Source organism: Ochotona princeps, chromosome 4 (assembly GCF_030435755.1).
Source record: "Ochotona princeps isolate mOchPri1 chromosome 4, mOchPri1.hap1, whole genome shotgun sequence".
NCBI classification, from domain to species: Eukaryota; Metazoa; Chordata; class Mammalia; order Lagomorpha; family Ochotonidae; genus Ochotona; species Ochotona princeps.
This window is the reverse complement of record NC_080835.1, coordinates 4,377,578-4,403,876: the sequence shown is the minus strand read 5'-3', so window position 1 is coordinate 4,403,876 and position 26,299 is coordinate 4,377,578. Positions and strand designations below refer to the sequence as shown.

At 55.4% G+C, this 26,299-nt stretch overlaps 1 protein-coding gene across 2 annotated transcripts; it reads right to left on the bottom strand.

Moving 5' to 3' along the window:
- Positions 1 to 3,687: 3,687 nt before the first annotated feature.
- Positions 3,688 to 11,202, bottom strand: SLC29A2 (solute carrier family 29 member 2). 2 transcript variants are annotated; one of them, XM_004596643.2, is made up of 12 exons: positions 11,024 to 11,194; positions 10,743 to 10,824; positions 9,511 to 9,674; positions 9,264 to 9,403; positions 8,801 to 8,935; positions 8,221 to 8,318; positions 7,968 to 8,052; positions 6,211 to 6,347; positions 5,898 to 6,003; positions 5,717 to 5,802; positions 5,159 to 5,358; positions 3,691 to 4,663 (listed from the first exon to the last, which is right to left on the bottom strand). In XM_004596643.2, exons 1-12 carry the CDS (start codon positions 11,050 to 11,052, stop codon positions 4,552 to 4,554), a joined length of 1,374 nt encoding a protein of 457 aa, XP_004596700.2. In that variant the 5' UTR covers positions 11,053 to 11,194; the 3' UTR covers positions 3,691 to 4,551. The 2 variants fall into 2 exon arrangements, with proteins under 2 accessions (XP_058518361.1, XP_004596700.2); XM_058662378.1 differs by lacking the exon at positions 10,743 to 10,824 and having other exon boundaries at positions 3,688 to 4,663; positions 11,024 to 11,202.
- Positions 11,203 to 26,299: the final 15,097 nt, after the last annotated feature.

The window sequence follows — 26,299 nt, the reverse complement described above, 5'->3', positions numbered from 1 at the left end:
TGAGGGGAGTTGTTTTTGTTTTCTTCAATACCTCTGCCATGTAACAGGAATAACAGTTAATAACACTTATTACTTTGGATGTTGCTAAAAGAATCTTGTGTAGGATCAAGTTATTTTTATTTTTTAAAAAAGATTTATTTTATTTTTATTGGAAAGTCAGATATACAGAGAGGAGGAGAGACAGAGAGGAAGATCTTCCATCCGATGATTCACTCCCCAAGTGAGCGCAACGGCCGATGCTATGCCGATCCGAAGCCAGGAGCCAGGAACCTCTTCCAGGTCTCCCACATGGGTGCAGAGTCCCAAAGCTTTGGGCCATCTTCCACTGCTTTCCCAGGCCACAGGTAGGGAGCTGGATGGGAAGTGGAGCTGCTGGGATTAGAACCGGTGCCCATATGGGATCCCGGCGCGTTCAAGGCGAGGACTTCAGCCGCTAAGCCACGCCGCCAGGCCCTCAAGTTATTTTTATGAGTTAATGTGATGTTATAAATGAAAATCTTTCCTTATACTGTGACATGATGCTGTCTGTACCAATCTGAATCTTTCTAGAACCTGTGCTGTGTAAGGGCATTCCTCCTCAGGCTGTTGTACTTACGCACCGTTCAGACTTGTTAGCGTAGACGTGGGTGTATGGCTGCCAAGTTTTGCTCAGTACAGTTTTTATCACTAGCAGTGGGATTTGCTAATGGAGTCCTCTAGTCACGTCAGTGTTATTTTTTTCCACCGTACTTCTGTGCATTTTCTCTTTAGGTGACTGAAGCCGTAAAGGTGTGTGCACAGTTACTCAGTATTTATGAACTGTGGTACCCTGTCAATGCATATTGCTCTGTGACTCCAGTATATATTACCTGTACTGACCAAACTTAAAGATTTTTATTGTAAATCCTTTTTTTAAAAAGCCTTATTTTTTTTTTTTTTAGATTTATTGCAAAGTCAAATATATAGAGAAGAGAGGAAGATCTTTCATCCGATGATTCACTCCCCAAGTGACCGCAACGGTTGGAGCTGTGTTGATCTGAAGCGAGGAGCCAGGAGCTCTTCTGGGTCTCCTACATGGGTGCAGAGTCCCAAGGCCTTGAGCTGTCCTCGACTGCTTTCCCAGGCCACAAGCAGGGAGCTGGATGGGAAGCAGGGCTGCTAGGATTAGAACCAGAGACTACATGGGACCCCGGAACATTCAAGGCGAGGACTTTAGCCACTAGGTTACTGTGAAGGGCCCCCAGCCCTTAAAAACAAGTTGAGACAATCCTGGAGCAATGGCTTAGTGGCTAAATCCTCACCTTGCATGTGCTGGGATCACATATGAGCGCCAGTTTGTGTCCCAGCTGGCTCCCCACCCAGACCCCTGTAGAGAATAATTCCATTCTTTTTAAAATTTAGATGTTTACAGAGTTGATCAGCGTGGGAAGGGTCCAGGTTAGGGAAAAGTGAGTGTAATTATCGTTTCTGAATTTTCTATTTCTTTTTCTATTTCTTCTTCCTGTTTCTGGGAGGAAGGGGGTGAGGGAAAAGGGGAGTGGACATTCCCAGGCTTCCAACTGCCCCAGGACCCAGATGTGGGGAACGGCCACCTGATATCAATGTGGAGCATGCCCCAAAGGTTGTGCTTGAGCGGTTTCAATAGTTTTGAAATGTTGATCTCGCTGATCTAAGGATGAGGGAACCCTTCAATGTCCACTGGCTGACACAGTTGACCTTAGAGTCTCCATTTGCCCAGATCTTTGCTGTCATCGTTTGGCTGGGATAGTTGTCCAGTTTGGTCTGCCCTCCTTCCTCTGGCATGGTACAGATGTCCTCTGCAGGCCTCAATGGGCTGCCATATCCTCTGTGTGGATATGGTCCAGCTGTCCACTACTTCATCTTTTCCACTGAGGAGGACCAGTTGTCACGGCTTGGCCCAAGGAGCCAGGCCAGGTGACCCGGGCCCTGCTGGGTCCCCTGCCCCCAGGGTTTGTGAACCCGGTGCCCTCTGTGCTGCAGGGCCAACTACAATTCTTTAACAGTTCTGGATTCTAGAGAGACAGCGAAAGACAGGAGAGCGGGATCTCCCAGCCTTTGGTTCACCCCTCACCCGGCTGCCATCGCCGAAGCCAGGAGCACGTGGGTGCCATTCGTCCAAAATGCCAGGGTAAGTGGACCAGATTGCCTTATAGGTCACAGAACAGCCAATGGAAACCCAGCCCTGGACTAATCAGCTGTGGCGGAGATGGAGTGTGAGGTGAAGGCCCCAGAGGCGGAGCTGGGGAGGACTCAGCAGTGACCAGTGCTGCAGGGAGGCTGGTAGGCAGCTCGCAAATCCCAACCAGCGCCAACCACACCTCCTCCTTGAACGGAGGGCAGCTTCCCAGGGCTCCACCCAGGGCCTGGGTGGCTCCATGCCCTCCCAGGGCCACCCTGCAGCGTTGGCTGGTTTTGAGGGCAGGGCCCAGGCAGGCACCGCCCATGTGCCCTGACATGTGAAACCATCTGCAGGGGCTGGGACCCCCAGCACAGGTTGTCTGGCTCCTACTTTCTTCTGGGACTGGAGAATCAGTCCCGGCCAAGTCCCCCCTGCTTTTGAGAAGGGTCTGCTCTCACCCCATCTCCGGGCCAGTGTGTGCCCACTCACACACCCCAAGGGTCAAGCGGCCTCTATACAGGGGTCCCCAGCCACTTCCCTTTGCTCCTTCAACCCAGGGACCTTGGGCAGCAAGAAGGGCACTCCAACTGAGTGTCGACGTTCAGCCCCTTTGATCCTACACTAAAACCCCTCATCTGTCTCCAGCTGTCACGCCCATCTCATCCTCTCCGTATCTGCTCCGCCATCCCCAAGTCTCTGCTGTCTGTCCCACGCTCATACCTTCTATACCCCACCTGGGGTGCTCCAACTACACTGCAGCCCAGACAACTCCTGGTTGGGAACAGTGACCGACAAAGTGAACTCGGGTGGATGTGTGGCCCAGGCGTTGTAGCATCCCACCTGGGGCTGCCTGCTGCCAGCTTCCTGCTAAGGCACAGCCTGGGAGGCAGTGACAATGGTCCCTGTGCCTGTGACGCACATGGGAGACCTGCATGGCGTCCCCAAGTCTCAGGTCTGCTGCATCTGTTTAGGGAGGAAACTAGCAGGTGGAAGAGCTGTCTGCCTCTCTGTGGAAGGAAGAAAGGAGAGAGTCATGTTGCTTTTTTTCTCTCTCTCTTTTTAAAGACTTTATTTATTAGAAAGGCAAAGACAGAGGTAAAGATCTTCCATTCTGGTGTATTCTCCAAAAAGCCACAGACAGACAGAGCTGGGCCAGTCAGAAGCCAGGAGCTTCTTCTGGGTCTCCTCAGTGACTGTAGGGGACCAGCCATCCTTCATTGCTTCCTCAGGCACATTAGCAGGGAGCTGGATCAGAAGTGGAGCAGATGGGATGCAAACTGGCAGCCACAGGGGAGGCTGGCACAGCAGAAAGGAGCTACTACCTTCTTACTCGGTAGCAAAAGTGTCTCTGGTGTCTGAGCAGGTGGCCTTTGCTGGCGTCAGCACCTGCTGTGTGAGCCTTCTCAGGAGGCAAAGTGGGCAGGTGTGTGTGGAGCAGGCCTTCCCAGCCCAGCCAACTGCCCACGCTGACCGTCTGGATTTCTGCAGCGGAGCAACCTGGGGGAAGCAGAGACTGCTAGCAAGAGCCAAGGGAGGGAGAGCAGTCAATCTACCCAGACAGGTGCTCTGCCCAGGAATGAGGTGCCACGCAGCTCCCCTCAGCTCCTCCTACCAATCCCTGTCCGTCTTAGGGCCTCAGCCATCCCATCTGTCAAGTGGTTACAACCATTCCCACCTCGGAGGCTGACACCACTTCGGCAAAAATAAGTCAGGAAACTCATTGTACAAATGAACGGAACTGTTAACAGACCCAGGAAGGAGGGTAAACAGAGCAGAGAGGTGGGGCTGGTGTGTGGGGCCTGTGCCCTGAGGCCCCCAAGGCAGACAGTGGGCAGGTGGCACAACACCCGTTGGAGGAGGGAGCTGGAGGCGTCGCAATCCTTCCCTGGAGACCCGACCTCCTGCATGTCCTGACTGCTTTGTCCAAGGGCTGGAGGAAGGCCCCCCATAGAACACAGGTGTGGCAGACGTTGGCCGACTGCAAGGTGAGGTACCCATGGGCAGGCCGACTGCTGCTCCCCGGAGCCAGGCCCGCCAGGCTTGGGCTGTGAGCAGCGCCAGCATTGGCAACATGCAGGCGGAGGTGCTGAGCCAGGTCCTGCAAGTACCCTGAGACTCTTGGACCTGTTCCTCTTCCTCTCTCCCCTCGAGTGTCCCGGCATCTTTTGTCCTGGTGTGGTGGTGACTTAAGCAGGAGCCCCTGGCCTGGGCTGGCCCCTCCTCTGACTCCGAGGAGTCCTGATGGTGGACGGTGCCCAGGCCGTGCCTTCTTTTTCCTGCTCATCGCCGTTTAGATGGGTCCTGGTCCCTGGGTGACCTGAGGCCGCTCCATCCTCACAGCACCCCCAAGTGGTCACCGGTGGGAATGCCTGGCTTGTCGTTCCCCACGGGGGCGGGGCTGGGTCTCTTGGCTCTAGGTGTAGTGGGTTACTTCAGAGCAGGGCCTTGAAGAGGAAGGAGAGAGAGGCCCCACAGGAAAGTCCCAGCGCCAGGAAGAAGGTCATGAGGGCACCGGCCACCTCCCTCTCATGTGGCAGCACCTGCCTGGAACACACCAGAATGGGGAATGCTTAGAAGCTGCTGGGCTCAGCCTAGACTTTGCCCCAAGGAGCCAGAGCCCTAAGCTGTGGTCCTGGCTCCCACCCAAGCCTGTGTTTCTGCCACCAGCCCCTTCTCCCTTGGCTGCACCTTCCTATCTGGTCACTGCCCCTGGACTCCGAGCTCCTTTGCCCTTAGAGAAAAATACAGGGCCTGTGGGCACTGCTTTTAATTAAAATCCTAGCTCCCTTTAGCCCTAAGGCTTGGAGCTTGCTGGGCCCTGGAGGGTGGCAATCCAACCCATTTATCTACAGATAGGGAAACTGAGGGTAGAAGAGGCATCCCCCAGAACAGGTGCCTGAGCTACTCCACCAGGCAAGTCCCTCCCACTCGCCTGCCCCAGCAGGGAAGGCCTGGGGACCACTGCGCCCCAACTAGGAGCTTCCTCCGCCAAGGCTCACCACCTCCCCACCCCGAGGCCCACCCTGCCTGCCCCCTGACCTGGGCGCCAGGCACATGGTGAGGGACACCAGGTAGCCGTTGGAAACGGCAAAGAGCAGCATGAAGGTGATGAAGTAAGCATCCTGTGGGAAGAGGACGGGCAGCCGCGAGCGCTGGGGCACGTGGCACAGCATGAAGAGTGGTACAAACAGGAAGCGCAGGCAGACCAGCAGGGGCAGCAGCCGGCTGTCCTCCACCGGCTGTGGCAGAGATGGGGGTGAGCACACTCCCTGTGGCCAGCCCTCTGCCCTGGACGCCCACTCACCCTCAGGGGGCCGGGAGAGAACTGGGGGCTGAACTAAGGCCACCCCATCGGCAGCCGCTCACTCCCATGGCTCAGCCCCAACAGGCCTCTGAAGGCCCCTCTGGTTTTCAAACTTGGTTCCTCAGAGCACCCTGGGGTTCCACAGACTCTTTTGGGGTTGGGGACAGATGGGGTTTCTGAGTGGGATGGGAAGCTGGGGGCCAGGGACCTCCTCTTGGGTCTCCCCATCCTTCTCCTTGCCACCCCCAGGCCCAGCTGTTGTGTCTGATTGGCTGGCTCACAGGTGCACTCACCCAGAGGAAGTAGGAGGTCAGGCTCCGTCCCAGCCAGTCCATGACGTTGAAGAGAAGGAAGCAGCAAATGGGGTTGAAGAACTGGCCTGGCAGTGAGAGGGGCTGGGGCTCACCCTGGGCCCAGCACCCCTTACCCCGTGCCCTCCACCCCACCCGGCCTCTCTGGGTGTCCCACACTCACTCCACTTCCCAGGGCTGGTGGAGCTGGTCACCATGGCTGTGATGGCGGGGAAGACCGACAGGGTGACTGTGAAGACCAACACAAGGCACAGCGCCGTCAGCCAGATCTGGGAGCCGGAGGCAGGGGTGTGAGCGGGCAGGGAGGGCAGCCTGCCTTGCCCCTCGCCAGCCCATACCCCACAGGGAGGGCACCCCACTCTGCCCCTCACCAGCCACCTCCACCCAAGGGTCCCCAGCCCGCCTACCATACCCTCAGGTGGGTGGTGTGAGTGAGCTGGGGACAAAGGGGAGGGGAGTTCGGGTCCCAGCCAAACCTTCCGGAAGACAGTGAAGACTGAGGGCTTCTCTGCCTGCTGGGCCTCCACGGGCACCTGCTCTGGCTCCTTTTCGGGGTCCAGGTCCAGTGTCAGGGTTGCCTTCTTGGGGCTGTTGGGAATCCCATTCTTGTCATCTGCAGCCCAGGGTGGGAGGAATCATGTCTGTGACCCAGGGCTCCTGCTGGCTGGGTCCCCAGGGTCCTGCCCAGCCCAGGGCACGGGGGTGGGGAATGGCAGTGGCAAGCCCATGTACATGGCTGTTCTGTGTTCAGTGCACACTGTCTCGTGTAGAAGAGGGAGTGAAAATCCCCACAACCTACTGACTGTGGCCATTGTCACCTTACACACTGCTGTACCAACCACCTGTGTGTGGCAGTACAAGTGTAAGCCAAGCCCACACCGCCAGTCCTCCAATGCATGCAGTTACACCAGGGCCTAAGCCACACAGACCTTGGTGGTCCCACATGATTATGTCACTCTAGGGCAGTGGGCTTCCTTGCCAAGTAACTGTACTTGATACTAAAAGACGGGGCTGTTGATGTGTAGAGGGACTAGTCTACACTTTTGATCATTATTTTAGAGTGTATTCCTTCAACTTTTTGTTAAAGATTTATTTATTTTTATTGGAAAGTCAGATTTACAGACAGGAGAGACAGAGAGAAAGATCTTCCATTCACTGGTTCACTCCCCAAGTGGCCTCAATGGCCAGTGCTGAGCCAATCCAAAGTAAGCAGCCAGGAACTTCTTCTGGGTCTCCCATGCAGGCGCAGGGTCCCAAGGCTTTGGGTCGACCCTGATTGCCTTCCTAGGCCACAAGCAGGGAGCTGGATGGGAAGTGGAGCAGCTGGGATACGAACCAGCACCCATATGGGATCCCAGCACGTACAAGGCAAGAACTTTAGCTACTAGGCTATTGTGCCACGCCTGCTGTGCCACTTCCTGCCCAGCTTGCTGTTAGTGCATTGGGAAAGCAGCAGGAGACACCCCAAATGCTTGAGCCCTGGCCACCCACGTGGGAGAACTGCATGGATTTCCAGGCTCCTGGCTTGGGGTCTGGCCCAGCTGTGGCTGTTATGGTCATTTGGAGAGTGACCCAGCAGAATGAAGACCTACCTTTCTCTGTTTAACTCTGTCTTTCACATAAATTAAATCTTAACACACACACACACACACACACACACACACACAAGTTGACTTTTAAATGACCCCTGGGTTTACTGCTTCTTATGGTGAAGTCAGGAGGCCATGTAGGGTGATGGCCAGGTCACACTACGACGCACACACGTGCCACATTTACAGGACATATCCCTGTCCTTCCCTGACACCTGACTCCAGGTGTGCCTGGTCAAAGCAGCTCCTCCCACATGAATGGAGAGCCGGGGTGGCAGGGGAGGGGCTGGGGGCTGTTTTCCACATGCCTGCGACAGCTGGGGCTGGGCTGGAGCCTGAAGCTCAATGGGGGCCTTCCACACGGCGGAGCAAGGACCTGAGTACTTGAGCCACCACCTGCTCTCTCCCCCTGCCAGGGTGTGTGTTAGGGACAGCAAGCTGGCGCTGCAGTGGGGGGTGCAAGCATCTGAAGCAAGCTCTTGGCCGCTGTGCCAAACACCAGCCATTCTGCCGACTCTCGTGGCTTGCACAAGGCTACTCTGGCTGGCTACAGAGGGATGAGCTTCCCAGGAAATGGCTGTGTCTTTGTCTGGGTCCCCCACTCCCACTCTGGCCTTGCCTCCTTGGCAGGGTCTGGGACTCACCAGCCTGTAGGAGCTCAGCTCTGGTCTCCAGCTCTTGGGTTGGGGCCTGCGAGGGCTTCTTGGCCAGGTAGTAGTGGGCAAACTCCTGCAGAGGGAGCAGGAGGGGTCGGCCCTGGGCCTAAGCAGGGGTCCAGAGGCCTCCCCACCCCGGCTTGGAGGTCGAGTGCCCCCTGCTAGCCGATTCCTAAAGCATGAACCCCTCATAATGCCATGGGCTCTTTGTGCTGTACCCAGAACCCCACAGCATGCTCACCAGGTGGGACAAGCTCAGGTAACACACAATGGACAGGAGGATGCCCACACAGGGCGTGATGAAATACCCCAGGGCGGAGGTCTGGGCGTCCACACCACCTGTGTGTGGCAGAACCGTGATGACTATGAGCTGTGTGGTGGGGATGGGGGGTTGGCAGCAGCGGGTACCTCCAGCTGCTGCTCACAGACCAGCTGGCTGGCCACGCCCCCTCTTTCCATGCCACCCCTCTTACCCCCCACCCACCTGTCCTTCCTCTTGGTGTCCCTCCTCCCACCTGCTGCCACTTTCCTTTGGCACCTGCTAAGGGCCAGAAGTCATTTCCCCAGTGATCATGACACTGGTTAAATGTCTCAATGTCCTCCTCTAGGGAATAGGGAATACCCAGCTGTCCGAAGCCCCCTCCCTCAACCTCCACTGCTGACCCCAGAGTTTGTACCAGGCAGCAAGTGGCCCAGCCTCTAGCCACTCACCACCCACACCCATCCTCTCCCTGTTACCTCTGCCCAGAACTCAGACGACTCCTTCCTGCACTCCCCCTCTCAGCTCTCCTAAGCCCCAAAGACCACCCTACGCCACTCACTGGCCATGGACAGCACCATGGCAAGGGCAGCAAAGATGCCTGCCAGGCCCTGGCCGCTGAGGAAGAGGGTGCTGTAGGTGGAAGGCATGGTGCCCAGCTGCCCGAAGAGACTGCCCTGCAGGATGGCACAGAAGGCTGCAGAGGGAAAGAGATGGGGGCCGCTGGAGGTCTGAGGGGCTCCCCGGAGGAGGTGCTGCAGGTCTGAGGGTCTCCCCGGAGGAGGTGCTGCTGACAGGGTGTGCTTGGCATTCCAGGATAGGGACCAGCTTTCCCAGGGACCAGTCTCTCCCACTGCACCTGCCACCAGATCACTCCCAGGTATATGGCCAAGAGTCTGGACTCGGGCCGCTTTTTCTCCTGCTCCGGGCTATCAGGGGTATGGGTGACACTGAAGCTGCTTTCCTTCTTGGACACAAGTGCCACAGGGGCTAACTGGGGAGGAGCGGTGGACAGCAGTGCTCACAGTTGATGAACCAGACGGAGGCCATGGTGATGGAGAAGAAAGGCCCAGGACTCACGTCCACCTTGACCAATGCTGCCGTCAGTGCAAAAAGTAGTAGTATGGCCAGCAGGCTGCCCAGAATCCGCACAGCCTCGGGGATGCTGCATGGCAGGGCAGGGCATCAGCCGGCAGCAGGTGCAGCCGGGAGGGGCAGAGGGAGTGAGGACAGGGCAAGGGAGGGCTTCCTGGCCCAGGGGGCGGGCCTTACCACTGGTACAGGAAGGAGTTGAGGAGGGTGAAGAGCAGCAGGGGCAGCTGTGACAGCAGGGTCACCCAGTTGTTGAAGTTGAAGGCGTCAGTGGGGGGGCTTGTGCTATTGGTGCCCAGGGTCCTGGCTGTGGCGTTGACCCCCGCCAGCCGCCCTTGGAAGTACTGCACGGGGAGGGAGGCAAAGAGGGGTCAGGAAGCCCCCAGCACGGCCCTCGCGCAGGCTTGGACCACCTCTCCCCTGCCCAGCCCACACCTATAACACTGCCACCCTTAAGGGGTTTGCTGAGAGCCACCAGTCCTGGCCCCGGTGCTGACCAACCAACCGCATTCTCTCTGGAACCCAAACCTGGCAGCTGCTGTACAGAGCTTCACTGCCTGGCTGCTTGCAGGGTCTAGCCTCAAAGTTTTGGGGTTCAGAATCAGACTCCACCTCCCCTTGGTACCCCATCTCCTATTTAAGCTCCAGGCATGCTGGGCTAAGGGACTTTAAAGACCAGGCTGGCCCTCGCCTGCTCCAGTAGCTTCGCACAGCTCTCACTTCCTCTGGAATGCCCTCTCTCCTCCCTTCCAGCCACTCCAGGTCTCCTCCACCCCCGCCACACACACACACACACACACACACACACACACACACACACCATCCACAACTCCCCAGCCTGAAGCAGGAATGTGGCTTGGTCCTCTGCAGACCAGCAGTGCAGTCCTTCCTTCCAAGCTGGGACATGCACACGTATCACCTTACGTTATTAATAGCCCTGGGCCCCTTCTTGGCTTAGGACCCGGGCTAGTGCATCCTGGGATCTCCCGGCCCAGCAGAACCAGCAGACATCCAAAACGTGACTTTACAGAATCGGTAGGAACAACCCAACCCCACCCCAAAGGGGACACTCTGGGCACAGACCCCTACCCCTTGCTGCCTCCCAGTCCCCAGGGGCAGGTGCGCAGCAGGAGTCTATGGAATGAATGAATGAATGTTATCCGCACTGCTATGACGGCTCAGATGAGCCACTTTTGTAGGGAGCGGCCCAGAAAAAGTGAGCGAGAAGCTCACAGTCGCGGATCCCTGGAGCTGGCGGCGGCCTTGGCTCCTGACAACCTGGGTTTTCAGCAAAGTTTGGCTTTCCCGGACGTGAGAGAAGCCCCCCTGGCCTGAGGCTCCGCGTTTCAGCAAACAGGCGCGCAAAACGACCCCTCAGTCCCAGGCATGGCAGGGGTGGCCGCGGGTCTCACCGGGATGGCGGTGATGAAGAAGTTCCATGGAAGAAGGGTGCCCAGCCCCAGGATAAAGAAGCTGATGCCGACCAGGTGGTAGCTGTGGGGACGGGCGAGAAGGTCAACCCGAGGACGCGCGCCCAGCGAGCGCACCGCAGCACCCCAGGCCCCGGCTCGCGCGGCCCGGGGAGTCGGCTGCTGGGAATTGTAGTTCTTGGAGCCGGGCAACAGCTGGCTTGGCTCGCCGTCCCCTCTCGGGGCAGGGACCCGGAACGCAGCCCGCCAGACCCCCAGCTCACCTGTCCCGTGGGGCGGCTCCTCGCGCCATGGCGGCCGCCTGGAAACGCGCGGGGACGGGAGAGGGCAGGGGAAGCGGCCCTTGCACCTGCGCCGGCCCGCGGGCCGAGACCGGGCGGAGGAGGGGAGGCAGGCACCCGGAGCCAGCCCGGCCGGATGCGGCGGGTCTCGCGGTTCGCACGCTCCGGCTTTGGCTCCGCCCCGGGGCGGAGACCCAGGGTCGTACACCACCGCTCGCTCCCACCCGCACCCCACAACCCCGCGGTTGCCGCGGTCTCGGGGGTCCGACCTGGTTCCCGCTCAGCCCCTGCGCCCTGGTCCGCTAGCAGGTGGGGCCCTAGCCGGGCGGGCGCCTGGGAGCCCTGGGAAGGCGCCTGCGCCGGCCCAGGAGTAACGGGAGGAGCAGGTGCAGCCGCTGTCGCCCGCGTGCTTCCTGGCGGGCCGCGCCTCGTTGGATCCCTGGCAACCGAAGGAAAGGGCCAAGGACCCGAGGTGGTTAGAACCCCGAGGCTGGTTCGGTAGATGGAATTGCAGCCGAGCCCTGTGCTCCAGTAGGTGCCAACGGAAAGGACGGCAGGGGGCATCCAGTGGAGGCTGCAGAGAAAGACCACCCTGGGGGTGAGCCCAGTGGCTGTGTGTGCTTTAAAAAGACATCAGCCTTTTTGCAATCCCACGTGACAGCATATCGAATTTATTAAGATGTGAAAGGCGTTGGAAAGCTTCGAATTCGCTTCGACTAATTCTCCTAAGAATGGTTTCTTGGGGATCCAGGGTGAGCGTCACAACTTCGCCAGCCATGGAAAAGAATGTGAAGATGTTTTTATTTATTTGAAAGGCGGAGTTACAGAGAGGGAGAGAATCTTCCGTAAACTGGTTTACTGCTCAGATGGCATGGCGGGGGCACCGGCGTGGGAGTGGCAGGCTTCTGTCTTACCCACTGGCCACAAATCCACCTCTAGTGACTTGCAATTTAATGATTCTGTGTGTTTTGCCTCCAGCCACGGCCCTGCAGTGGGTGGCATGTAAATAGCTTTAGGGAGAACAGGGATAGCATGCAAAAGTTACATTCTTTCCAGTTTACTTTCAAGCCTGGAACTCTATCAAGGAGGAAACTTTCAAGTGACTGCTAAGGGGTTTCTAACACCTCTTCATCTCCCTCTGGCCTTATTATGGTACCTGCTGACAGGTATTTTATTTAAATACGTTTGTAGTTTTCAGGGTTTACAGCACTGGGCTTTTAGGCATCTCAGGTATGGGGAGGGGGTGGGCGTAACAGCCCCTCAGCTTGCGTGCTTGGGGTGACCTGTGTTGACCTTCTGCACAGAAAGGTCAGGCTGACCCAGCATTCCAAACATCCCTGAATGGAATGTCTGCTTGACTTACACAGGGTGCTGGAGTCACTTCTGCTCTACCCAATAGTCCACAAAGAAACCTTGCCAGAGGTGACCCCAGGCCTGATTCCTGTGTGTGCCGACCAGTTCTGCTCAGTCTGTCACCCACATCATCCTACACACACCCCAACAGTTATAGTTGACCGCTCAGTTCTGTCTCTGGCCCCATCTCATGTACAAACCAATGAATGCTGCGGCCCAGACCAACCCTGTCCACTACACATTCAGCCCTCACATACACCAGCCTAGTCAGAGCGATGCTCTATAATCCCCACAGACCCACCCTCAACCTCATGTATATGCTGGTATGTGCGACAGACTATCAAGTAGGTCCCACATCCTATTTGGTCTTACACACATCAGTGGGTGCTACAGCCTAGCTCAGCCGTCCCAACCCTACTAACCAGCCCACACTCACGCTAGCAGGTGCCTGTCCAGCCAGGCCTATTACCAGAAACGCTCGATGAGTTCTTTCCTCAGCTTAATATAGAAATAAAAACCTGGTTGCAGATGGAGAAGTTTTATTTGGGAAGTGACCAGGTGAGCGGGGAAAGAAGAGGGAAGGGGACAACACTAGCTGAGAAAGGACCAGGAGGTGGGGCGCCTCTCAGAAGCAGAGAGGGAGAGACACCAAAGGTTTGAGGAAGGGTCTGGGGATTTTAAGCCTTCCTTGACCCCTCCTTGTTGGGCAGGAACCTTCAGGTAAATGGTTCCCCATTGGTGGTCTCTTAACCAGTTTGGAAATGACTGGGCCATTCTTGTGGCAAATCTTGGCCACTTGAAGATGTGACCAAGATTTCAGTGGGCTTGGACGATCAAGGCCTACCAGGCTCTGGCTACCATGCTCACCAGTGAGAGCTACAGCCCATCAGAGGGATGCCCACAGTTTCCCTACTGGGCCCACTCCCAGCCCCGGATCTTGTACTCTCCAGATGGTTCTGAGGTCTAGCCTGACAAGACTTTTCCCCAGTCCCAGTACTTGTCAGCTGATGCTGCAGCAAAGCCCAACCAGTCTGTACTTACTCTGGCTCATGCACGCACCAATGGATATGGTCACCCAGCCATTCTCTCTTCCTAACCCTGCTCAAATGCAGACCAATGGGTTTGTAGCCTGCCCAGCCTGGTCATTCCCAAGACCCAGCTCTCATGCTCACCAGTGGAACACTGATCCAGCAGGGGAGCCCCCACAGACCCCTTACAGGGCTCACCCTCCCTCCGGGTCTTACATGTATCGGTGGGTGCTAGTCTGGCATGGCCCGCCTCACCTAGGCATTTGCTGGTAGGTACGTGGCCTGGCCTGGCCCACCAATACAGTTCCAGCTCTTGCTAGTGGGTGCTACAGTCTAGCCCAACCCAGGTAGACCCTAGACCTGGCCTTAATATGAACTGGCTGGCATTGTGGCCCAACCCAGCTGTCCTGCCTCTCATCCTGGTTCTTAAATTTGTCAGTTGGTGTTATGAACTGACCAGCCCAGCCAGTGGGTACTGTAACCTGGCCTTGTTGGGGCTACTCCCAGCCTTGGTTCTTGTGCTCACCTGCAGGGTCAGGGTCCTGACAAAGGACGTCTCCGAGCTTCTCTATGAGGTCAGCTCCCAGTGGCAAATCTCTTGCCCACTCCTGTCCTGGCAGGTACAGCAGCCTGGCCCAGCCAGCCCATACCCATTCTGGCTGTCACTGCTGGGTGCTACAGCCTAACTCTGCCTGGCCCACCCCCAGACCTATCCTGTCCTACATCCACCCTGGTTCTCATGAGCGCCTAGCCCAGTCGGGCAACCCCAGACCCAGGCCACACCCATGCCGAGGGATGCTGCAGCTGCGTCCAGCCTAGTCCTCCATCCCGTAAGGAGTGACAAACATCGCCCTGAGCATCCTCACCCTTTTGGATGCGGTACTATTTTAAATATCTGCCGCAAAAAGGCACACTACCACGCGCACTGCTCCCCTTCATCTTGCTCCCACTTCTCTGCCTCTTCCCTTACAGCTCCGCTCCTGCCATTATGGCAGGGAGTATTTCTCTCTCCCTCTCTCTGCCTCCGCTCCTGTCCCCCCACAGCCATCATTCTTGCTGGAATAAAATCTCCTGCATGGCTCACTGTGTCTGGTGGTACGGTTTGTGGTGGAAAACTGCAAAGAGCTCATACCAACAATAGCTGATGCCGGTAAGAGCTAACAGTCCCTCTTCTGGCTCTTGCGCTCACCAGTGGGAACTGCAGCCCAGCCAGGGCATGCCCTCAGCTTTCCGACCAGGTCTGCTCCGAGCCACAGATCCTGCACCCGCCACTGGTTGCCCTGACCCGGCCTGGTGTAGCCCATCCCCTGGCTTGGCCTTTGCCATCAGGTGTTGCGGTCTGGCCTGACCCCAGTCCCAACTCTCACTGGTAGATGCTGCAGCTACCTCTGACCAGCCTGCCCCCATCTCGGCCTGGCTTTCATGCAAGCCAGTAGGTGTGACAGCCTAGTCTGGCCCGGTATGGCCCACATCCCATTCTGGCTCCTGCACATGCCAGTGTGCTCCGGTTTGGCCTAGCCCTGTCCAGTTCGCCACCCCACAGACTCCACCCACACACCTGCTGACAAGTGAAGCAATCTTGCCCTGCCTAACTAACACCCAGCCCTGGGTGTTTACCTGCAGGTGCTATAAGGCCCGCCAGGGGAATTCTCCAAGTTCCCCCACTAGGCCTACCCCAAGACCCAGATCTCACACTTGCCAGGGGGTGCTAGGCCCTTACCTAACATAGTCTACCCCCAGTTTCGGCCTTTGCCTGTGCTGGTGAATGTTATGATCCTGCCTGCCCCACTCCCAATTCTTGGGTGTGCCTGTGGATGCTACAGCCTAGACAAGTTTGGTCTGTTCCAAACCCCAGTACCCATGAGTGTCAGAGAATTCCATGGTTATGCCTAGATTGGTCCATCACTACCCCCAGCACTTGAACAAACAAATGGACACTGCTGTCCCACAGGGGGGAGTAAACATATCTCCCCCCCCCCGACCTGATTCTCTCACATGCTGATTGAAGTCATAGCCTAACATGACCCACCCCCTGCTCTGGCACTGGTGGGTATTGTGATCCAGCCTTGCCAGGTAGGCCCTGTAACTCTAGCTTTCGTGTGCGCTGGTGGGCGATGGTTGATGTCAGCTAGCCCAGCTCAGGTCTCCCACACGGGTGGGTGATTGCTCTGACCCAGAAAGGTCCTTTAGTTTGCCTTCTTGAAAGGCTCTCAGCCCCCTCGCTTGCCTGCAAGCACAGTGGCCTTGTCGGCAGGAGTGCCTCAGACGTCATTCCTCATCTGTAAGAACTCCTTCAGTGGTCCCCCCTCCACACATCCTTTTCCCGTTTCCCTGATCAATCCACAGCCCCCGGGCCCACGAGCACACGGGTTCCCCAGCCCAGATCCCATGGCCAGTCCTCCAGCACGTGTGCCAGCCTGAGACCCTAATCCTGTGTCCACCCAGGAATCAGGCATGTTAACAAATCCCCAAGGGCCCGGCGGCGTGGCCTAGTGGCTAGAGTCCTCCCCTTGAACGCGCCAGGATCCCATATGGGCGCCGGTTCTAGTCCCGGCAGCTCCACTTCCCATCCAGCTCCCTGCTTGTGGCCTGGGAAAGCAGTCGAGGACGGCCCAAAGCCTTGGGACCCTGCACCCGTGTGGGAGACCCAGAAGAGGTTCCAGGTTCCCAGCTTCAGATCAGCGCAGCACTGGCCGTTGCGGCTCACTTGGGGGGTGAATCATCGGACGGAAGATCTTCCTGTCTCTCCTCCTCGCTGTACATCTGACTTTGCAATAAAATAAATAAATCTTAAAAAACAAACAAACAAACAAACAAACAAAAAAAGAAATCCCCAAGCCCAGTCTACCAGCACACCATGTAAGCCTGGGACCTAACACGCCTTTCCCTTCCTGCCCCATTTGCCAGAGACCCAAACACGTGTAGGAGTTCCCAGGTCTACCCCGCTCCGCTGGCCCCCAGTGCAGGTGCTCAGGCTCCCCTCCCACCTTCCTGACCGCCTAGGTGCTGGCACAAGGAAGGCGCCTAGGGGCCTGTGGCATAACTTTCGATTTTTTTTTAAGATTTTTTTTTTTTTTTTATTGAAAAGGCAGATACACAGAGAGGAGATACAGAGAGAAAGATCTTCCATCTGCTGGTCCCCAAGCGGCTACAACAGCCGGTGCTGTGCCGATCCGAAGCCAGGAGCCAGGAACCCCTGCTGGGTCTCCCACGTGGGTGCAGAGTCCCAAGGCGTTGGGCCGTCCTTGACTGCTTTCCCAGGCCACAAGCAGGGAGCTGGATGGGAAGCATGGCTGCTGGGATTAGAACCGGCATCCATATGGGATCCCGGTGCGTGCAAGGCAATTTCTTTAGCCACTAGGCTACTGTGCCGGTCCCCATAACTTTTAATTTTGACCTGTCATGGCAGTTTATTTAATTTTTAAAAAGATTTATTTATTGATTTAAAAGGCAGAGTTACAGAGAGAGAAGGAGAAACAGAGAGAGAGGTATCTTTCATCTGCTGGTTTATTCTCCAATGGCCGGAGCTGAGCCAATACAAAATTAGGAGCCAGGAGCTTGTTCCAGGTCTCCCATGTGGGTGCAGGGACCCAAGCACTTGGACCATCTTGTACTGCTTTTCTAGACCATAAGCAGGGAGCTAGGTTGGAAGTGGAGCAGCAAGGCCCGAATTAGCTCTCCCCTCTACGCCCAGCCCTGCACATCACTGTTCCGAGTATGCATCCCAGTCTCCTATCCTGATGGAGGTTAAGGCTCCAACCCTTCTGGCCCCGGGAGATTAGACAAGAGCCCTTCGGAGCAGATGGAGCGAACAGGACTCCTGAGAGGAGCTAAGAAGCAAGCCTGGAGGGGTGCTGCCCTTGTTATGGCGCTGAAGGGAGAAGATGGGGCATTCAGGAAGGGAATCGCCTGGACACGGCCAGCGTGGCAGCCCAGGCCCGGCACATTCTGGCACATGCAGACAGGTGGCCTGGGCTGGCCAGGCAGGGGGCGGGAGGAGCCAGTCGGAGGAGGCTGAGGAAGGAGTCTGGGATTTATTTCAAAGATGTTCACAACTCCGTCAAACACGGCCATCTTGTTCTTTGCAGAGATTTGGTAGTTCTCCTGTCGTGCGATCTCTGTAAGATAAACCCGCTGACAGATGGTAAGTGGAGTGTGAGCACTGTATCCAAGTGTGGGACACGGGGTATGTACAACAGGACCTCAAAGGCTCGGGAATGGGGTCAGGGCCTGTGTCTGAGGCTCCGGTGTCCCATATGGGCACTCATTCCAGTCCTGGCTGCTTCACTGACCTGGGAAAGCAGCAGAGGGTGGCCTAAGTCCATGGGACTCTACACCCACGTGGAAGCCTGAGGAGGCTCCTGGCCCCTGGCTTAGGACAGGCCCGGCTCCAGCCACGGTGGCCATTTGGGAGTAAACCTGCAGATGGAGGATCTCTATATTCCTCTCTGTGTCACTTTGCCCTTTGAAATAAATATAAATATTTCTTTTTTTTTTAATTTTATCTATTTTTATTGGAAAGTCAGATATACAGAGAGGAGGAGAGACAGAGAGGAAGATCTTCCGTTCGCAATGGCCACACATGACCACAACGGCCGGAACGGCACCAACCTGGCGTGTGCAAGGCGAGGACTTTTAGCCACTAGGCTACGGCACCGAGGTGTCCATCATTCTAATCCCAGTGGCCCTGCTTCCCATCCAGCTCCCTGCCTGTGACCTGGGAAAGCAGTGGAGGACGGCCCAAAGCCTTGGGACCCTGCACCCACGTGGGAGACTTGGAAGAGACTCCAGGCTCCTCGCTTCGGATTGGCACAGCTCTGACCATGGCGGCTGCCTGGGGAGTGAATCAGCAGATGGAAGATCTTTTTCTCTCCTGCTCTCTGTGGATCTGCTTTTCCAATAAAAAAATAATCTTTTAAAATTTTTTGTTATTTATTTTTATTGGAAAGGTAGCTCCACAGAGAGAAAGAGAAACAGAAAGTTCTTCCAGCTGCTGGTTCTCTCCCCGTGTGGCTGATCCAGAGTCCCAAGCCCTTCGGCCGCCCTCAACTGCTTTACCAGGCTAAAAGCAGAGAGCTAGATGGGAAGTGGAGTAGCTGGGACACTAACCGCTGCCCGTATGGAATCCCAGTGCTTGAAGGGGAAGGATTAGCCAATTGAGCCATCACGCCGGCCCCTCTTTCCATTTGACATTATTCCTTACGTCTTCTGTGGGCTTAGATGAGCTGGCTGTCTTGCGTTTGAGGTTCATCTGAGTATACTCTCTACTCCTGCATGAGGCTCAGCCACAGATGGTCCAGTCCTGCACTCCAGGGTCGGACTACGTGTTTGTGCGACTTTCCCTCAGGTCAGTGCGGTGGTCTGGTTGGGGAGACTCTAGGAAACCTCCTTTGGGAGTCTTCGGACCTCGCTCTCATGTGTGCCAGCAGGTGCAGTTACCTCATGTGCCAGTGGGTACAGCTGCTTGGCAGTCCCACCCCCAGCCCTGGGTCTCATGAGAACAGGCAGGTGCTATAGACCAGCCCGGCCCAGCCTGCCACAAGGCCCAGCTTTTGCACACAGTGTGGCCTAGTTGGGGCAACCCTGAATGACCCCCCACTACATCTGCCCCCAGACATGGCTCACATGAGTGTCTTTGGGTATCTCAACCTAGCCTGGCCCAGTGTGCCCCCAGCCCTGGGCTCCTGTGCAAGCGGGTGGGAGTCTTGGCCTGTGTGCCCCCAGCTTGGCTCGTGTGTGTGTGTGTGTGTGTGTGTGTGTGTGTGAGCCTTGAATTAACCCAGGGAGGCCCTCCACATTTCCTCTTCTGATTAATCCCATCTCAGCTCTGTCGATTACCTGCCGGTGGCCTGTGGAGCCTCTGGAGATGATGTGACACATGTAAGACACGCCCACAGTGGCTCCAATTCTGAACTGTTCCCAACCCCCCGCCCGGGCAGCACAGGTTCCCCCATGCGTGTGTGGTGGCAGCAGAGGTGATGGGGTGGCCCTGGCCAGCATGCACCAGCAGTGCCAAGGTACAGGGCAGCTAGGCAATCGCTCCCAGCTAGAGATGTAAAATGTACTGTTAGATACACTGGGCCGAGTGGGATGGCTCGATGGCGAAATCTTTTCATTCATTTATTTAAAAAAGATGCAGTTATTTTTGCACAAAATCTTTTTTAAATTCATGCATAGTTTGTTCTTTTTAAAAATATTTATTTATTTATTTTTATTGTAAAGTCAGATATACAAAGGAGGAGAGACAGAGAGGAAGATCTTCCATCCAGTGATTCACTCCTCAAGCAGTCATATCGCCCAGTGCTGCGCCAGTCCAAAGCCAGGAGCCAGGAGCTTCCTCTGGGTCTCCCACGCGGGTGCAGGGTCCCAAGGCTTTGGGCCGTCCTCGACTGCTTTCCCAGGCCACAAGCAGGGAGCTGGATGGGAAGCAGTGCCACTGGGATTAGAACTGGCACCCATATGGGATCCTGGTGCGTGTAAGGCAAGGGCCTTAGCTGCTACGCTAACACACCAGGCTCCCCCCTTTTTTCATTTTATTTATTTTTATTGGAAAGTCAGATATACAGAGAGGAGGAGAGACAGAGAGGAAGATCTGTGATGATTCCTCCTTAAATGACCACAACAGCCAAAGCTGACCTGGGATCCCGGCACACACAAGGAAGGACATGAGCCTCTAGGCTACTGTGCCGGGCCCAATCTTTGAGCTTCTTGAAGACTCTTCATAAGGGGAAACATTTGGTAACCAAATAATCAGCATTTGGATGTGCTGATTTGGACATGCAAAGAGATGGGTTGTTTGGCTCCCTTTGAATGCTGTGCAGCCACGCACACAGTACGGGCGTGCGCTGCCCTTGGGAGGCTGGCATGCTGGTGGCCCGTGGACTGGGAGCAATGCGGGGAGTAGGTCTGGTACAAGCTGAGGAGGGGAGAAGTGACCAGGCCTTGACAGACTTCCAGGCAACACAAAGCGTGTCTGTCCTCCTGCCGGGTGCTAGCTGTGTTTCTAAGAATTTTCTTAGTGTGTCCAGACCTTGCCAAGAGTCCATTGTGTCAAAACAGATTATCAGTGTGGCTGTAAAACATATACATAGCCTCTTTTTCTAAAAGAATAAAAAAGATTTATTTATTTATATTGGGAAATCAGATTTACAGAGAGAAGGAGAGACAGAGAAAGATCTTCCATCTGTTGGTTCATTCTCAAAGTGGCCGCAAATGTCAGAGCTAGGCCGATCTAAAGACAGGAGCCAGGAGCTTCTTCCGGGTCTCCCATGCGGGTACAGGGTCCCAAGGCTTTGGACCATCCTAGACTGCTTTCCCAGGCCACAAAGTACGGAGCTGGATGGGAAGTGGAGCAGCCCAGGTACAAACTGGCGCCCATAAGGGACCCAGCACATGCAAAGCAAGGACTTTAGCTACTAGGCTACCGCACCAGGCCCACATATCCTTGTTTGTTTATTTGTTAGCAGGAGACCAAGATAAACAGAGAGATGGTGGGGATGGAGAGAGACTGGGCCCCCACCCACTGGTTCATTCCTCAAATGTCTACAGCGGCCAAGAAGGGGCCAGCTGAAGCCAGGATCTGGAAGTCCTGGGCTCCCAAGTGGGCAGCACTGACCTAACGCTTGGTCCACTGCTGCCTCCAGGGTCGGGAACTGGGGTGGAGGTGAATCCCAAGCACGCTGAGGTGGGATACGGACGTCTTCACTGCCAGCCTGATGCCTTCTCCAGATACTGTTTTTCGGCCACTTTCCGCTTACAGAATACTCAGGCGCTTGTACAGTGTGACATGTAGCTCCCCGCCCTGGGCTCTCCCCGGGAGCACCATCCTGCCTCTGTGTGGCAGCTCTGTTGCCAGCAGTAACCAAAGGCCAGGCTTTGCAGTAAGATTCATTCTGTGGTTCGGGCCTTGGGATACGGGGGCAACTGCCGCTCCTCACAGTGTGGCGGCTGTGGGGGGTGCCCCTGCCGGGTCGGACCCAATGCTGGGGGCTCACGCCAAAGACACTGCCGCAAGGCAGTGAACGAGTCCTCGGCCTCATCCAGGACCCAAGAGAGCTCATTCCTCGGGTAAGTGCGCCATGAGGGAACTTGGGAACTGGCTTAAAATTCCTAGCTCCACCCAGCTGCTAATATCTGGCAGCTAGGTGAGTTTGGGAGGGGTTCGGGCCTTGGGATTCGGGGGCAACTGCCGCTCCTCACAGTGTGGCGGCTGTGGGGGGTGCCCCTGCCGGGTCAGACCCAATGCTGGGGGCTCACGCCAAAGACACTGCCGCAAGGCAGTGAACGAGTCCTCGGCCTCATCCAGGGCGGCCATGCACCATGTGGTGCCAGGCTTTGCCTGCTGGCCGCCCGGCCGGGAAGCTCTGGGGTAATGGATGTCCAAATTGCTGCTTAGATAGCTCTAGGGTAACCCCACTGTTTCTGGGTTCTGAGTCAATCCTAAAGATTCCCAACGCCAGTGGCTCTTCTTTTGGAGAACTTCTAATCACTCAATAATGCTGAGCTTTAAACACCTATAATGCAGAAGATAACCCCCAGATTGTCTAGCAGGATATTTTTTTGCCTGACATGATGTTGGTTCAGGAGACTGGTCACATTAGGCAGGTCCATAATTTTAACTAGCACTCTAGAACCTTATCCTGGGGTGGACTCTGTGCAGGATGTGTGGGCCACACCCTGTAGAAAGTTTGGCCCCACTGGTAAACCTAAATTTTAGGTGGTTATGGACTAAGCTAGGTGTGACCAAGGAGCCTGCCATCAATCACAGGTAAAGGGATCCGCCATAGACTGGACTGGGCAAGGCAGCAGCACCGAAATGTGCATCCTGAATAGGTTGTGGGGTGGGCCGGGCTGCAACATTCACCAGCTCATACAAGGCCAAATGGGAGGCCAGAGTACACCGGGTACTGGCCTAAAAACCAATGGCATGTATGTAAATTGGGTTTGGGAGTAGATCAAGTGGAGGTACTTGGGAAGCTCCCCTGGCGAGTCATAGCTCTCGCTGGTGAACACGCCGTCCAGATCTGGGGGTCGGACAAGCAGGGCATAGTAGCTCCAAAATGTGTAAATTGGTAATGGAACGTAATGTACTGGGCAGGACTGAGCAAACCTTTGTTTACAAGCAAAACCAGAAACCAGCATGGAACACAGGTCATACCGAGCTAGGCTCTTGCACCTACTGGTCCTCAGAGCAACCACGGGCAGGTGCATGATTTACAGCTAGGAACAAGCCCAATCGGGGAGGTAACGGGACACCCTAACTAGGTTGAGGTTCCCACCTAGGGGCGTATGTGCTAGAATTGGGGCTGCGTTCTATCTAGGAAACAGTTGCAGTCACCCGAGGCACTAGTGTGGGCTGGGATTGGATGCACCAGGCCAGTTCAGACCCCAACACCATCTGGTGTCATGGAGAACCAGGGGGTAGATGTGGGACTGACTAGGCTGGGTCTCAACCCCCTACTGAGCCATGCGTGAGCTGTATGTGGGTATGGACGAGCCATGGCCGGGCTGAAACATCCAACAACAAGAACCAGAATGGGGTGAAAGCCAGCCAGGAAAAGCCACTGTCCCTGCTAGGACAGGACGTGAACTGAGTTGGGTTGGCTTAAGGACCCCCTGGCATGCGCAAAACCTGCCATTGGGAGGGGTTCTGATGGAGGAGCCTGGGCAACTCCTCTGGCAGGACACAGTCCCTGCAGGTAAGCGCAAGAAGCATGATAGGAAACAGTCCAGAATAGGCCATGGAAAGTTTCCCACTGGCACACATTCAGCATGGGTCAGGAGCAGACCAGGCTCAATCAGTCCATATCACCCACTGGCAAATCCGATCACCAGATCAGAGTGTGGGATGAGCCGGGTTTGGTCGCGACAAAACCAGTACACATTATGGAATGCCAGGGCGTGGTTGCCTGTACTGGATTTGACTGCAGCACCCAACCAGCACACGTGAGATCCAGGAAGGAAGGGAGGGGCAGAACTGGCGGGGGGATTAAGGGGCTGGTTCCCTCGCCGGACAGCTACTCTCACCGGAGAGCGTGGGCTGGGATAGAGACAGACTAGACTATACAAGGCTACAACACCTGTGCGCTGCATGTGGACTAGATCAGGGAAAAGCCAGGCTGGGCTGATTATTCCTGCTGGTGCAAGCATAAATTAGAGTGGGTGAGGGATGTTTGGGCATAGCCGCAGAAGCTGGCACTGGGGACTAATTCTGTCAAGTCAAATCACAGAACCACCTAAATAGTGCATAAACCGGGACAGAGAGACCTGGGAGGGAAAAAGTGGGTTCCCCCTTCTTGGGTCACTAGTCCTGTGGGAGGGCATGAAAACTAGGACGGGGGCTGGGATGGCTAGATAGAGAGGCACTCAACAACACCCGTGAGGGCTGGATGGTTGAGTTGGTTAGATAGAACTAAGCTTTAATACCCATTGACAAGTACCAGAGCCAAATGGGATGGGGGACAGACTGGTCTTCTGCTACACATACTGGCAAACCAGGGGCGGGCCGGGTGAGGGTTATCGTGGGTCGCCCCAACTAGGCTGCAGCTCCCACTGGTTAGTGTGAGGGCCGAGTACGTGCTGGGCAGAACCAGACTGGACTGCAACACCCATTGGTTCCAGTGCAACTCGGGACTGAAAACAGAACCAACCCAGCAATTGCAACCACCAACTGATCGGGGTGATGGACTGTGCCGGGCCCTGTGCTTGCTAGAACATGCAAGAAACTAGTCTGGGAATACCTCAAAGTTTCTTTGGAGATCTCCCCAATTGAACTGCTGGACTCAGAACTCTAATCAAGAAAAGACAGAAGACAGAGCAGATCAATCATTCATCTCAGCTACATGTTAGCAGCGGAAAATGGGGCAAACGGAGACTTTATGATGTACCATATCAATCAGTGGACGACCTCATCGAGCGAAACTGGCAGCGATTCATAACTGGAGAACTATTAACACCACTCGAGCACATATCTCAGAGCATGCCCCACATCCGGGACTCGGGGTGGGCGGGAAACCGGGTGGGGCTTCTCCCTCAATATCCCCCTCTACCTCAGATATATGATGGAAACAATATGGACATAATAGTATTGCCCACTTCCCTATCCCCCTGAACCTTTTTTTTTTTCCTTTTTTTTCTTTTTCTTTCTTTAACTGTAATTAACTATGAAAAGATTGTCAACAACAACACAATAAAATAGATTATATAAAAAAAAAAGATTCATTCTGTGTGCTCCAATCTGTTTTTTGTTTGTTTGTTTTTAAAGGTTTATTATTTTGAGGGGCTGGTGCTGTGGCGTAATATGCTAAGCCTCTACCTGCGATGCTGGCAACCCATGTGGGCATTGGCTCATGTCCCTGCTGTTCAATTTATTTTTTCAAAGAAAAGATTTATTTTATTTTTATTGGAAGGTCAGAGAGAAAGAGAGACAGAGGAAGATCTTCTGTCTGATGATTCACTCCCCAAGTGAGCTGCAATGGCCAGTGCTGTGCTGATCCAATGCCAGGAGCCTCTTCTGGGTCTCCCACATGGGTGCAGGGTCCCAAGGCTTTGGGTCGTCTTTGACTGCTTTCCCAGGCCACAAGCAGGGAGCTGGATGGGAAGTGGAGCTGCCGGGATTAGAACCAGTGCCCATATGGGATCCTGGTGTGTGCAAGGCGAGGACTTTAGCCGCTAGGCTACCACACCAGGCCCTGTAATTCTGTCTTTCCAATAAAAAAAATTAATAAATCTTTAAGAATGATTGACTTATTTAGTTGCAAGTTAGTGTTACACAGAGAGAAAGAACTCTTCCATTTGCTGGTTCACTCTCGGGAAAATGGCCAAAGCCAGGAGCCAGGAGCTTCATTAGAGTTGCCCATGTGGATACCGGGGCCATCTCCCACTGCTTGTTCCAGGCTGTGAGCAGGGAGCAGCCAGGGCACAATCTGACACCCACAAAGGATGGTAGCTGGTGGTTTGACTTGCTATGCCACGTGCTGGCCTCCGGTTGGCTGGGTCTTGATCCACGTGTGTCTGTTACCACCATGTCACGTGGAATCATGTCAATCTGCCCTGGGCACCCCTAACCTCCTCCCTCGATCACGGACCCCCTGCCAGCTGCTGAGATTTTACAATCTCTGTATTTTAAAGAGATTTTAAAGTCTCTGTAGCTTTTCTGAACCAACATCGCGCTGGGTGCTCTGTGTTGGGAGCAGCTTCTCCCGCCGAGGACAAACGGAGAGGTTTCCCTTCTTCCAACCGCGTGGCGTTTCTCTCTGTTCCAACACAGCGTTCCGTGGTTGCACTCGCTACCGTTTGCTCTGCGGCCACCTAGCCCAGAACACCTTGACAGCCTCTGCATGACCATGAAGGTGCCCGGCAAACACGCGGGAACACCTCGGCAGCGTTTTCTTCCCAAGTGACTTCTGGCAATGAAACAGCTTTTGTTTGTTTTTGTTTTCAGACAGAGAAGTTTAATTTGCAAAGGGAGCAGGTGAGCGGGGAGAAGAGGGAAGGCCTGGGAGGTTGGGTGCCTCTGGAAAGGGGAGAGGGAGAGACACCCAGTAACACAGCTTTTGTTGTGCCACATCCTTGCCGGCATTTGAGGTTGTCAAGTTTTCCGTTTCGGCCATCTTAACACATATGCCACTGTGTCTGTTGGTTCGTTTAGGTATTTGAGAAGCAGGGCAAAAGACAAAGAGACAGACACGGATCTCCCTGGTGCTGGCTCACTCGCTAAAAACCCTCAACAGCTGGGGCTGGGCTGGGCCACACCCGGGGCCAGGAGCTCTGCCCAGGTCTCCCACCTGGGTCAGCAAGGACCGAGCACCGACGCCGTCACCTGCCGCCTCCCAGAACAGAGTCAGGTTCTGAACGGCAGGTGCTCTGAGATGCTCCA